The sequence below is a fragment of the Chanodichthys erythropterus genome, chromosome 14, assembly GCF_024489055.1.
Source record: "Chanodichthys erythropterus isolate Z2021 chromosome 14, ASM2448905v1, whole genome shotgun sequence".
Taxonomy (NCBI): domain Eukaryota; kingdom Metazoa; phylum Chordata; class Actinopteri; order Cypriniformes; family Xenocyprididae; genus Chanodichthys; species Chanodichthys erythropterus.
The window spans coordinates 18,668,698-18,682,206 of record NC_090234.1 but is presented as its reverse complement, the minus strand read 5'-3'; the positions used below and the strand labels follow the sequence as shown (position 1 = coordinate 18,682,206).

Below are 13,509 nucleotides of genomic sequence, written 5' to 3'. Positions count from 1 at the left end.
AACAAAGACTGTAACTTCCTACTGAAACGATTGAGGTTTAAAGGGTTAGTTCACCCAAAAATGAAAATTCTGCCATTTATTACTCACCCTCATGTCGTTCCAAAACCGTAAGACATCCGTTCATCTTCAGAACAAGAATGAAGATCCTTTTGATAAAATCTGAGAGCTTTCAGTCCCTCCATAGACTAATTAATAATTATAATTAGTAATTTATATAATACTAATCTCCTCACTTATATATACATATGCTCCTACATATAAGTTACCTTAGTAGAAAATCTGACATTTAATCACTAACATGATTTTACGACTATAATAATTAGAGCCCCTTACCCGTTGCATGATGTAATTCCATTAAGTGAAAAACGTGCTCGGAAATAAAAACAAAACAGTGTGGTATTCAAAAACAAAGTACTTTATAGTTGATGTCAAAGACAAACATTAGAGCAAAGGTCCCAAGAAAAGTTCTATTGTAACAATGGAAAAACAAAGTGACAAAAATAATATGCATTTCTTACATTTTGTAAACCTAGAACTGTTCTCGAGCCACAGTGGTCACAGGTATTACTGGCTGATAAGTGTTTTTTTTCATCCTTTTGGACAAACCGAAGATATATCTGACAAACATCTGGAAAAAAGCCCTTTGATGATTCCAGATGTTTCTAAAGGAATGACCCTAATCTTTTCCTAGTCTTCCTCCAGCCCCAAAAATACATCCAGAGAAAGAGTAGAAAAAACGAGAAGAGAAAAGAAAAGAAAGCAAAAGAAGTCACACAGACAGTCTAACGTGTGACGTAGTGTGTAGTTCACCTAAAACAATGCTCTACATAAATACAATAAAGTCTAGAGTCTGTATGTCACAAGTGCTAGATAACTTTCTTCTTGTTGTTGTTGTAAAATATTCAAAAGTCATTTTTCTTTCATTCCTTTTTTTAAACAAGTAAAAAGCACATCCGTCGGACACCAAGAGCATCGTTCCGTCTGCGAACTGACCAGAAACAGAGGAGGAAAGAAGAGCTTCCATCCCATGCGTTCTCCAAAGCCTCAACCCTCCCGTGTTCCTACTTTGTGCAAATATGTTACAAGGACAGACAGGCATGCTGACGCACAAACCATGCAGAAATCTACAGCTGTGAAGGAAAGAGAATGAAAGAAACTTCACCCTGGCCTTCAAATAAACAACTGCTCAGGCCAGACCTCATGGCAAATTAGCAGGAATGACAAGAAAGGTAAGAAAAAAGAAAAAAACAAACAAACAAAAAAACAAATGGAATGCAGTTTGTTTTCTTTTATACAAAACAAGAGCAAAGAAAAAAGATGTCCCTTTGACAAGACTATTGATAGGCTGCCGCTAGTATTATTGCAAAGTGGTCTGTGAGTTTGATGGCTGTCCGGTTTGAGTATTACTATTATGTCGCTTTACGTTTCCAGGACTCTTTCAAATCAATGTCAGCCTTCGCACTTCATTCTTGAAAGTAAAATCGCATGAGATTTGATGGATATGATGCTGCAAAAATGCCCGAAATTGCTCGGAAGGAGTAACAAGACGCAGATTTTACAAAACACAAGAGTCCCGAGAGTGACTGCATATAAATAAAACCCTTACATTATCACAAAATCATGTGCAGGTTGCTTTTCACCCTCAAATCAAAAGGAGGCTTAAAGAAAATGCTTATTATTTTTGAGATTTCTTGCATTACTTTCAAGACAATTAAGCACATTTCCCAACCTAATACTCATGAATGTAATTTAAACAGACATTTTACTTTTCAGTTTTTTGTTAATTCTCTATAGATTCTCATTACTATAATAAAAATACTGTATTTTTTTAATTATTTAAAACTGCAGTCTGTAAGTTTTGCCTCTTTGTCGCCATCTCTGTTTGAAACCTGCAATTGCAGTTGTTTGCGGAATTATCATCTTTACGCGGGTCGTGGATCGGCACGGCTCCTCAGCGCGGATGAATCTAACGTTTTCTGTCAGTCACCGCACCGATGTGGATACTGTACTTCAGAATCACAGATTATAGTCTCGAAGTATGACCAAAATAAGAATTTTCACCGGAAAATAGTAACAGATCTGCCACTTTTGTTCTGACCAACTGAGAAAAAAAGCTTAACAATAAAATCGCGCTGCCAATGGTGATAAAATCTAACGATCGTTTAGCTCGGATCACGTCAAACCGTGCAAATTATTATTATTGTATACTTTTTTCTCAAATTGTTAATGTTAACAACATCAGCATTGCGTGAGTATGTGTATTTATTAGCATTACTTGTAGATTTCAATTTAAGTAGCCACTCCGCAGTCCAATGTCTTTTGCTTTTGACTAAGGGTGAATCTCCAGTTGTCACTGATGATTGTCATTTGGACTTTTCTGGATTACAGTCCGTCATCAAAATGATAAATTTAATTATTCCAGCTGCTTTGAGAAAAGGCTATAAATGATCCGCTACTAGCAGTATCCTCACAGCCTATAAGCTGGGACTCCTTTTTCATGTAAACAGACGTGATGTAATGATGCAAAGACAAACGGCTGCATGCTCGAATTACCTGCAAAAACCTACCAGTACCCATTTATTAGAAAACATTATTACAAGCTTACCGTTGTGAATCGGGCTAAGGTAAGGAGATATTTGTGAACATTGGCTGGTTATGCACGATGATTTTGGATCATTTTTAAACAAAAAAGTTACAGACTGCAGCTTTACATTATTTTGTGTGTAATTTGGCTGAACAGACAGCCACAGCCCAAACTCAGAGCCAGTGTTGCTTCATTTTCTTGAGGCAAAATGTGATTTCTTACATCTTTTCCTTTGATTTTGGGGTGAAATACAACCAGGATGTGTTCTTGACAGGCTAAAATAACTCAAAAGAAAATGAAACGAAATCCATCTTGGATCACTGTCGGTATCTACTCTACTCGATCTATCCAAATGGACTTCTACCAATGGAAATGTACAGTGTCAGTCAATGATATTTTTCACGGGACTTTTGTATGAGAGTTTAGAGAGCACACTGTAAAACTGAAGCCTTGAACCGCAAAGATCGGTTTGATCGAGTGTTTACAATGCCAGAGTAATGCTACTGTGAATGCAAGAAACCAATAAACAGTGCCTTCAGTGGAACCAGCGAACAGCCGAAGCCAGACCACGTACTGAAATATATCACTTTGCAATACTAGTTTTCTTATTTGAGTCAGCAATCTTTATAATATATAATATATCTATAGATCTTTGTAATATAAATCTACTATAAACAGAACGTAGTAAATACACAATTGTCATAATCATTATACAAAGTAAAAGCATCTCCCTCCCACCGCATACAAAAAAAACAAAAAACAAATTAAAAAAAGACTCTAAAACAAGAAACTAAAGACTTGAGCATGTAAAACACATTGTCAACTACATAAAGACTGACAAATGAACAAGTACATAATCCAAAAGTAAAAAAATAAAAATAATAAAACAGGACAAAGGAGCACAACAAGGCAAAAAAAACAAAAAAAACAAGAAAAACGGACAAGAAAATAATGGGCACGGACCCAAAGTGGAGTAGTCATACATGACAGGCATATATAAAAATGAAGTCGAGGAACAATGGCAACGGTGAGTCAAATCTCCTGCCTTAATGCGTCTCATATTGAACATGACACACAGAAAAAGAATGCCAAAGGTAGTTGCCGAGAGGCTAAACATGAGTCAGGGGTTGTCAAACAAATCATCGCCTCTTCATCAGTCCAAAATCGAATAAAGTTCAATGTACAATCAAAGTCAAGCCAAATGATCTACTGTCAGCATGCATAATTGCGTATATATACAATTCTATGTGCCGTTTCGAAGGCGACTATGTCAATGTCCCATGCAGATTGTCTGAGTATCACAGTCGTCTCAGAGGCGTTTACGATTGTTTTCTGAGTGGAAGCTGGTGGTCCCGCTACTTCCTGGGTTGTGTCATGTGACGAGCACATGTTCGGTAGCACCTGCCTCTAGCGAAAGGCCCATAACCCTCCTCGCTCAGGCCTGTCGGCAGGAAACCAGCGCTAAATCTCACCAGGTGGCACGTCTGAAGGCTCAGTGGTACATTTAAAATCGGTAACCAGCCCTTTTCCGCTTGTTTCAAAGGTGTCAATAAAACTGACCATCTGCTGAGTAGAATAATAGTAGTGATACGCTAGTGCCCTTTGATAAACTGTAAAGTAACCGGAATACTAGACATTCATAGCTATATAAAAGTACAACATGTCGAGAGAAGGAAAAAAATAGAAAGTTTGTCTCGAACTACAAATCGTATGACGCGTGGTCATCGCAGCCCTATCCGATATGCTCGCAGCTAGTGGGTTAACAGCGAACTCATGCTCGTTGGCGCTGTTAATCTACGACGGTTGAATTCTTAACTTGGCAGATGGAAAGCTGCATGCTGGTTAACCTTTCGTCGTGGAGGTGCGTATTTGGTCATTAGAGTTGAAATGAGTCGCTACATTGGCTTGCCTTCTAAAGCGCTCCAACTAAATTTTGCCCTCGGATAGCTGGCAACTACCTTAAAGTTCGTTTGTCAGTGACACTTTAAGTCATGTAACATCCAACACAAGCACAGTAAAAATGAAGGAACATAAAACAGGTCATAATGCGTGTGAAACATGAAGATATCTGCAGGGAGTTCTTGGTAAACATGCTGAGGGTTTCTCCATTCTTTAGGCCAGCCTTTGACCGTCGCGACAAGAAAAACCCAGGCGGCGAAACGTCGTCCCCTCCTGTAACTAGTTTAAGGCAATGTTCTTCTCGATCCGTCACGGAAACTCTTTTGAAAAGGCACAAACTCAAATTGTCACTCTCGTGGCTCTCTGTCGGGCTTCCCAGAATCCTTCGCCCTCTCTCCCAATCACATCGTCCACCCCTGTGGGTCTCTCGTCATGAATGTCAGAAGCAGTAACTCGGATGGCGAATGGAACGAGTCACTTTTTTTCTCCGAGATAAAAGAAAAACAGACAAACGAACAGACGACAAAAAAAAAAAAAAAAAAAAAAAAAAACGTAGACCCACAGCCGAAATCAATCATGTGGACTATAGTGGCTCTGGAAAATAATGAAAAAAAGTTTATGTCGAAAGCACCAGCTCTCACATCTAACAAAGAAACATGAGTCTATGTCCTGCTCAAATGTTAAGTGTCCCTGCGGACAGACCAGGATACACGATCCTGGACTTGCTGCCACGGACAGAGACAGACTAACACGGCTGAGACGTTTGTCACACTCTGGGTGTCACGGAGATTTCTTCAGGCCGTTTCGGATCCCGTGCTCAAAGTGCGCACATCGCGGGACAAAAAATGAAACGGATGGAGAGAGTAGAGTGACGTCAGAGGCCTTGAAGAGGCTCTGAGCTGAGAGGGTCACCAAGGCAGTCGAGCGGACCTTCTACAATGGAGGTTCCTCTTCCATAGGCTCCTCTTCTGTCCTGTGGGGCGACACACACAAAGGTTCTTAGTTACGTCTTACGTGAGAGGTTTTCTGGTGATTTTCAATGACGTCTCGAGACATTCGTGGCTTATTAAAATCATGATTACATTTAATCACCAACAGAATATTTCAGAGCTGAGCATAGGTACAAATGAATTTGTATTCACTATAAGTGTTTATGACTTTAAGATTTTATTCATTTTAATATATATATTTTTTTTCTTCTAGAACTGGGAATCGCAGTTTTAAAATTCCAAGATATTTTACAGGTTTCCTCGCCTCTAGAAACCCTACACACACACACACACACACACACACACACACACACACACACACACACACACACACACACACACACACACACACACACACACACACACACACACACACACACACACACACACACACACACACACACACACACACACACACACACACACACACACACACACACACACACACACACACACACACACACACACACACACATTAATTTTGAATAAGATTTTATTTTTACATTTTCAGTTTTATTTTTAGTTTAAGTTTTAGTAGTTTTCTTTTTTAAATATTATTTTGTGTGAGTTAATTTTGCATTATTTAATTATATTATTTTTATTTCAGGTTTAATAATTTTAGTACTTAAACTTATTTCATTTAGTTGCCAAGGAAACATTTCTAATTTTTAAGTTTTCTATTTATATTTTATATAATTTCAGCTTGATTTCAATTAACAAAATGATTTTTAATTGCTTTAGTTAACACTTACACAAATAACTCAAATATAATGTGTTTTAAAAAAGACCCATATTACTTGAGATCCTTCAGTAAGAAGATTATATATATATATATATATATATATATACATACACACACACACACACACACACACACACACACACACACACACACACACACACACACACACACACACACACACACACACACACACACACACACACACACACACACACACACACACACACACACACACACACACACACACACTACTGCTCAAAAGCCTGGGATCGGTAAGATTTTTAATGTTTTTAAAAGAAGTTTCGTCTGCTCACCAAGGGTAAAAATACAGTAAAAACAGTAATATTGTGAAATATTATTACATTTTAAAATGACTGTTTTCTATTTGAAAATATTTTAAAATATTCTTGTGTTGGCAAAGATGAATTTTCAGCATCATTACTCCAGTCTTCAGTGTCACATGATCCTTCAGAAATCATTCTAATATGTCAATTTGCTGCTCAAGAAACATTTAATGTGTACAATTGTACAAAATATTTGTGTACAATATTTTTTTTCAGGATTCTTTGATGAATAGAAAGTTCAAAAGAACAGTGTTTATCTGAAATCGAATCTTTTGTAACATTATAAATGTCTTTACTGCCACTTTTGATTGATTTAATGCATCCGTGCTGAATAAAAATATTCATTTCTTTAATTTCTTTTCAAAAAAATAAAAATAAAAATTCTTACTGACCCCAAACTTTTGAACAGTAGTGCACTCTAAAAAATGCTGGGTTAAAAACAACCCAAGTTGGGTTGAAAATGGACAAACCCAGCAATTGGGTTGTTTTAACCCAGCGGTTGGGTTAAATGTTTGCCCAACCTGCTGGGTAGTTTTATTTAACTCAACTATTGTTTAAAAATTACTGTATTGCTTAATTAAAATTAACCCAAAGTATGTTGGAAATGAACATTTATTAATGTTCAATGAATAATTAAACAATAAACATGTATTAAATTGCTTATTAATAAATGTATATTAATAAACTATGAAACTATTAAATTTATATTAATAAAATATTAACGCTTATTAATAAACATTCACCTTTTGTCTATTATTGTTGTCTCTAATTGCATCTGGTTTTTAATTTCCCAACTATTTTGGGTTCATTTTAAGCTAGCCATATAGCAATTTTTAGATAATAGTTGGTTTAAATAAAAGTACCCAGCATGTTGGGCAAATATTAAACCCAACCGCTGGGTTAAAACAACCCAATCGCTGGGTTTGTCCATTTTCAACCCAACTTGGGCTGTTTTTACCCAGCATTTTTTAGAGTGTGTATAATGTTACAAAAGCTTAGTATTTCAGATAAATGCTGTTCTTTTGAACTTTCTATTCATCAAGGAATCCTGAAAAAAAAAAAGTAAACAATTGTTCTCAACATTGATAATAATAACAAATATTTCTTGAGGAACTATTCATCATATTAGAATGATTTCTGAAGGATCATGTGACACTGAAGACTGGAATAATGATGCTGAAAATTCAGCTTTGCCAACACAAGAATACATTACTTTGTAAAATATATTTAAATAGAAAACAGTTATTTTAAATTGTGATAATTTTTCACAATATTACTGTTTTTACTGTATTTTTAATTAAATAAATGTAGCCTTGGTGAGCAGATGAAACTTCTTTTAAAAACATTAAAAAGCTTACCGATCTCAAACTTTTGAACGGTAATGTATGTAATATGTAATGTATGTAATATATATATATATATATAATGGAGCCATTGATCTCAGTGACATTCCCACTGAAAAGTAAGTTTATGTGTTAGATCAGAAAAAAATGATAAGAACAGATTTGACCTAGCATTTGACCTGTAGGTGGCACTGTAATTGAATTTATATGGTATTCCTAGTGAATCTATATGGTATTGAATAGTCAGCAATATGTACAAAGTGTAGGGATACAAACTCATTTCAGAGATAATGCATCACTTCCTGTTTGGTGTCAAATTCGCTGGTATTACTGGAGAATGATGTATGACATTTAGTGGATTTATGAGTCTTGGTCTGAATATGACCTTAAACAGTTTTGTAGGACTAGTAGCAGCATAAAAACAGGATGCAAATTTATTTAAAATGATGCATGGCAGAGTTTTGCAAAATTTGAATATTCCATTTGAGAATTTTCGAGGAAATCAGGAGGAAATTGAAACAACCAGATTCATGGAACTTCCAAAGCATCAAGAGAGGAAAAAAGAATTTTGTTTCAAAAGTTATCAGCTCAAACGTTGGCGAAACTGACAGCTTTGAACTGCTGTCTGGTGCCGCTAGAGTGTTTGAAAGACTGACTCCAAAATTGGCACAGAGAGTTTTTGGAGCTTCCGCAAAAAAAGTTTGCCAAATGAGGCTGCCACAGACACCAAGCCAGAAAACAGAAAATTGAAAAATTAAAGTTAAAATAGGTGTCAATAAGTAGGTGAAGGACAGGAAATAATGTGAGTCTGAACCCGTGCTGGGCACATGTATATACACATGTGTGTAAGAGTGTGAGTGTGTAAGGAAGGTCCAGAAACCTCAAGCATCTGTGCTCAATGTTGCCTGAGTGTTTTTAATTAGGACTCTGGCAGAGTGTGTCTCTCAGAAGCCTGACGCTGCTGGACGTCTGCCCCGCACCGGCCGCGCACATTCACAGAGTCCCGCCTGCCTATCACGGCTCATGCACACACTTGTCCTGTACCTCTAGACCCCTCACACAATCATAAATACACATGGGGTCACACAAACAGACACACTCAGGAGGCCTGCCATGAGTAAACATATGACGCATTCCAGGAATAAGGTAAAAATTACAGGCTGAAACTTATTTTCAAGCACATTCAATGAAAAGAGGTACTTAAACAAAAAATTTTGGAAGTCAAATAAAATATATTTTTTATAAAGTAAAAAATATTTTATAAATAATAAAATAAATATTGGTAATTATAGGTAAAACATGTTATTTGTGCCTTTGCTGTGTTTTTTAAAAAAAAGTAATGGGACCTAAACCGTATTTGTGGAATGTGCCATATGTCAAACACACACACACAAAGTCAAAGATAACTGCACCTCTTCCCCATGTGCTTGTTGGCTACAGACAGGGAGGCCATGGCGGTCACCGTCTCTGCCTCTTCAGTTTCACATCTCTGAGCCTCCAGCAGAGAGTAGCCCAGAGTCGAGGCAGATCGCTGCAGTGAGCGCCAGTATTTACCTAGGCACAAAACAAGGTCAAAGCTCAACCTTAAAAATGACAAAAAGCTTTATTAACTGGTGTAACGTCAAATACAAATAGCATGTAAAGAGATCACATGCATGCCAGAGTTACGACTAAACAGCAGTCTAGTCCATTTAACAGAATATTCTCACCATAAACTGCCCACTTGAAGAGGAAGACACCTTATGATATGCGGCCAATCATAATTTGTTTTGTTTTTACACATTGTTCAGGGGCAAGTTTATCTAATAAACTATACTACAAACAAACAAACAAAAAATGTTTTGTTTTTTGAATGTTATGTACAATATGAATCAGTCCATCAGTGAATAAATCATGAAACTGTGTGTACACTCACTCTGGATTTCCAGAACTTTCTCCATGGATTGAATGGCATTGGGGTTCGGCCTCTGTTGTAGCACGTCTTCAGGAATCGGATCCAACTGTAGGGAAGATTACAGATGTAAGATTAAAAACCATAGACTGGACAAAGATCCTTTTAAAAGGCTCTTTTAATTAAATAATTCAAAGGAATAAAAAAAAAAAAAAAAAAAAAATTATTTTAATATTTTAACACACCCACCCACACAAATATATACATATATTTTGTTTGAGTTTGCATAATGTATGAGTAATGTGTGCAAATAATATGTATATATAAATACATACAAATTAATGTATATATTTAAGAGAAATATGTTATTTATGTACAAAAAATGTATTTATATATAATATAAATTTTATAAAAATATAAATAAATACATATACTTGTAAATTTCTCAAATATATACATGGATGTGTTTGTATTTATATATACATAATAATTACACACAGTACACCCACATATATTAGGCAAACTCAAACTTTTATTTTGTATGCGATTAATCGTTTGACAGCCCTAATATATTATATATATATATATATATATATATATATATATATATACACACATACATTCAACATACATACGGGTCAACCTGTCAATCACATGAGATTGACCAATAGCGAACCACAAGCATACAATCAATTCCCTACAGACAATATCAAGTCCCGCCCTGCATTTTTCTTGCCGTTTCACTCGGATATACATTATAATAGGGAATAAAACAATAAGGAAAAAAGGCGATCACAACTCTTGTTTCATGCTAACTTTAACACAAAACTATGTTGAATATGATTTTGGAGAATACATACAACAAATCCACATCTTCATCGCATTATTTATGGAAGCAGACCTTGCTAGGTATTGTTTTCAGGGACCATCGATAGCTACCTGGCAATAAATGTATTAATAGCAAGGTTGTGTTTACGCTCTAACGGGGGCTCACAGATGTGCTGAAGGCTGTGCTTTAAATCTAGCCAACAATGTAGGGCTTTGTGCTTTGTCACAGCGCGTGGGCAACGAGACCTCATACTCCGGCAAACCCTCACGACAGCTCAGGGACCAGCGAGGCCACGGCCCAGAGGAAACAGCCAGTGTGCGACGCTGCATTCCTGATGTGGAATGATTCCATTTCCCCTTGGCTCTCGGCTGCATTTTTTCACCCCCACGCAAGAAAAAAAAGAAAAGAAAAAAGAAAATCTACAGCCAAGTGTTTCATATGCAAACATTAAAGATGAAGAAAAGGGCATGCATCCTGTCATTCATCCTTCATAAACCATTTACATGAAAAAGGACAACGGAATCAGGGTGGAGTGATTTTGAAATATTATCAAGTGTAGAGAAAGAAAGAAGAGGGAGAGATTATTCTGGAAGCTTTGGTTTAATTAAAACAAATAAGAGGACTGGAGGAGTTGGAAAAGGCCGTCTGAGGAGATTTTAATCCTGCTGTGGCACGACAGACATATCTATGGAAGCGTGTTTCCGCCACTGAATAAAAAATAAAAAACTTTACACAATTATCGACTATTTTTCTTGACTTGGCAATTGTGAGTTTATATCATTCAATTCTGACTTTATAACTCGCAATTGCGAATTTATATCACTATTCTGAGAGAAAAGTCAGAATTGCGAGTTTATATCTCTCAATTCTGAATTCATAACATGCCATTGCGACTTTATATCATGCAATTCTGGCTTTATATATCGTACACAATTGCGAGGTTACATCACACAATTCTGAGAAAAGAAGTCAGAATTGTGAGATATAAACTTGCAATTCTGAGAAAAAAAGTCAGAATTAGTAGAAAAAAAGTCAGAATTTCGAGTTTATAACTTTATTTTACGAAATTGTAAGCTTATATCTCGCAAGTCTGAGAAAATAACAATTGCGAAATGTAAACTCGCAATTGTGAAATCCGAATTGTGAGATATTATCACAGTTATACTTATATTTTTATTTAGTGGCAGAAACAAGCTTCCATACATATAAAACCCCTCGGCTTTTCTAAAAAAGAAAAACAAGAATCATCCTAGCACTAAAATATTAAAAGCACAATTAAATATACAGCTATGGAAAAAATTAAGAGACCACTCCAAGTTAAGAAATCAATGTTAAGTGGTCTCTTAATTTTTTCCATAGCTGTATATACGTTTTTGAAATTTTATTTGCGTCTTGGTGTTTCCATCCAGCATTTTCACACAATATTACAAAATTTGCATAAAAACTATGTGGATGCAGCCCAGCTAACAAAAACCGCTAACAAAAATATGCTTAATATCAATTTGCTTCCACCATGATTCTTCAATTGACACATTTCCAGCTCAGAAAATCTGGCCTCAAAGAAAATCCAGATTTTCCCACAGGTAGTGGTGTTCATCTCGTAAATACAATCATTCCGACATGACTCGAAGGCAGCAGTCCCATATGGAGGGGTGAAAAGTCTGCGTGTGTGAGGCCAGCTGGTCATTCATTCACACTTTCCCGCTGTGCGATGTGACTGTAGGTCAACACCCGTCCCCCCGATACGCTCCCGTAGGAATCCTCCCAGTTCAGCCCGGCCCCTCTCAGCTCTCCAATCCCGCTGCGGCTGCGACCCTCTCTTGCCCTGGCACTGGCCGAGGGGGAGGGGGCCGACCTGTCCGTCATGGTGATGGACGGCCCTGCCGCACGTCTATAAACTTTAATAGGTCTTGTCAGCGCACGCCAAGCTGCCTGGCAGGTATGAAACACATGCCAGTTGCCGGCATCCACCATGACAGTGGGATTTATTTTATTTTCCCCCTCGCCGCGGGCCTGAGTGCGAGGACCTTCACATTCTCCAGGATAAAGAAAAGCTTTTGTTAGGATGGTTTCTGTCAACCTGCCTGCAGCAATATAAATTCTGACTGTTTGAGAACGGGGCACGTCCTTCAAATATGGATGAAGCCAAGTGAACTGGGAACTTTATGCAAAACAGGGTTACCGAAAGAACATCCAACAGTGCAGAGAAGCAAAAATAAAGGTCGATAGAGTTTGCAATACATTAAGGCAGTGGTTCTCAATATTTTGGGCGATGTGCCACTGTATGACTAAAAGTATTGGAAAAACAAATTATGATGTACTTGTATAAAATGTAATTTTTTTTTTTATTATTATAATATAATTTCTGATAAATAATCGAATATTTATTGGTAAAATCAATGAAAATATATATATTTTTTTCAGTTTTTAATGTTTTGTTGAGTTCATATTTCACTGAAAAAAAAGAAAAAAGCCTAACTTTTTGCATTGTTCTGTAATTTTCTGTAAATGTCTGTGTTAAAAATCTACATAAAATAATTTAATTATACAAAAATGGCTTTTAAAAGACTAAAACTAAATGTTTAATATTATATATATATATATAACATAGCTAGTTTATATTGATGTAGTGAATAAAAAAATATTGCTTCGCAGAAGAATTATGAAAAGAATAGCTAACTGAATGATTCAATGAAAATTCTGCCATCCCTCCATTCATATCCACATGCTCATCACCAAAGAAGAAGCTGACGGAGAACCTCATTGGTTCTTGTGTGTTTTGTCAACATGGTAGATTAATAGGGGTTTATGTAAGAATTTTCATGTATTAACAGCTTTTTGTATTCCCAGTGTGTGAACAGCTTGTAGTGAAACTTAAAAAACAAGAC

At 36.4% G+C, this 13,509-nt stretch overlaps 1 protein-coding gene across 6 annotated transcripts in view; it reads right to left on the bottom strand.

Moving 5' to 3' along the window:
* Positions 1 to 407: 407 nt before the first annotated feature.
* The window catches only part of hdac4 (histone deacetylase 4), a 249,319-nt gene continuing 236,217 nt past the window's right edge, over positions 408 to 13,509 (bottom strand). For all 6 annotated transcript variants that reach the window (XM_067408592.1, XM_067408587.1, XM_067408589.1 and 3 more), the window contains 3 exons: positions 9,817 to 9,901; positions 9,314 to 9,455; positions 408 to 5,456 (listed from right to left, as the gene is read on the bottom strand). In XM_067408592.1, coding sequence (XP_067264693.1) covers positions 5,417 to 5,456; positions 9,314 to 9,455; positions 9,817 to 9,901 — 267 coding nt within the window. In that variant the 3' untranslated portion in view covers positions 408 to 5,416. The remainder of the gene's footprint in view (positions 5,457 to 9,313; positions 9,456 to 9,816; positions 9,902 to 13,509) is intronic.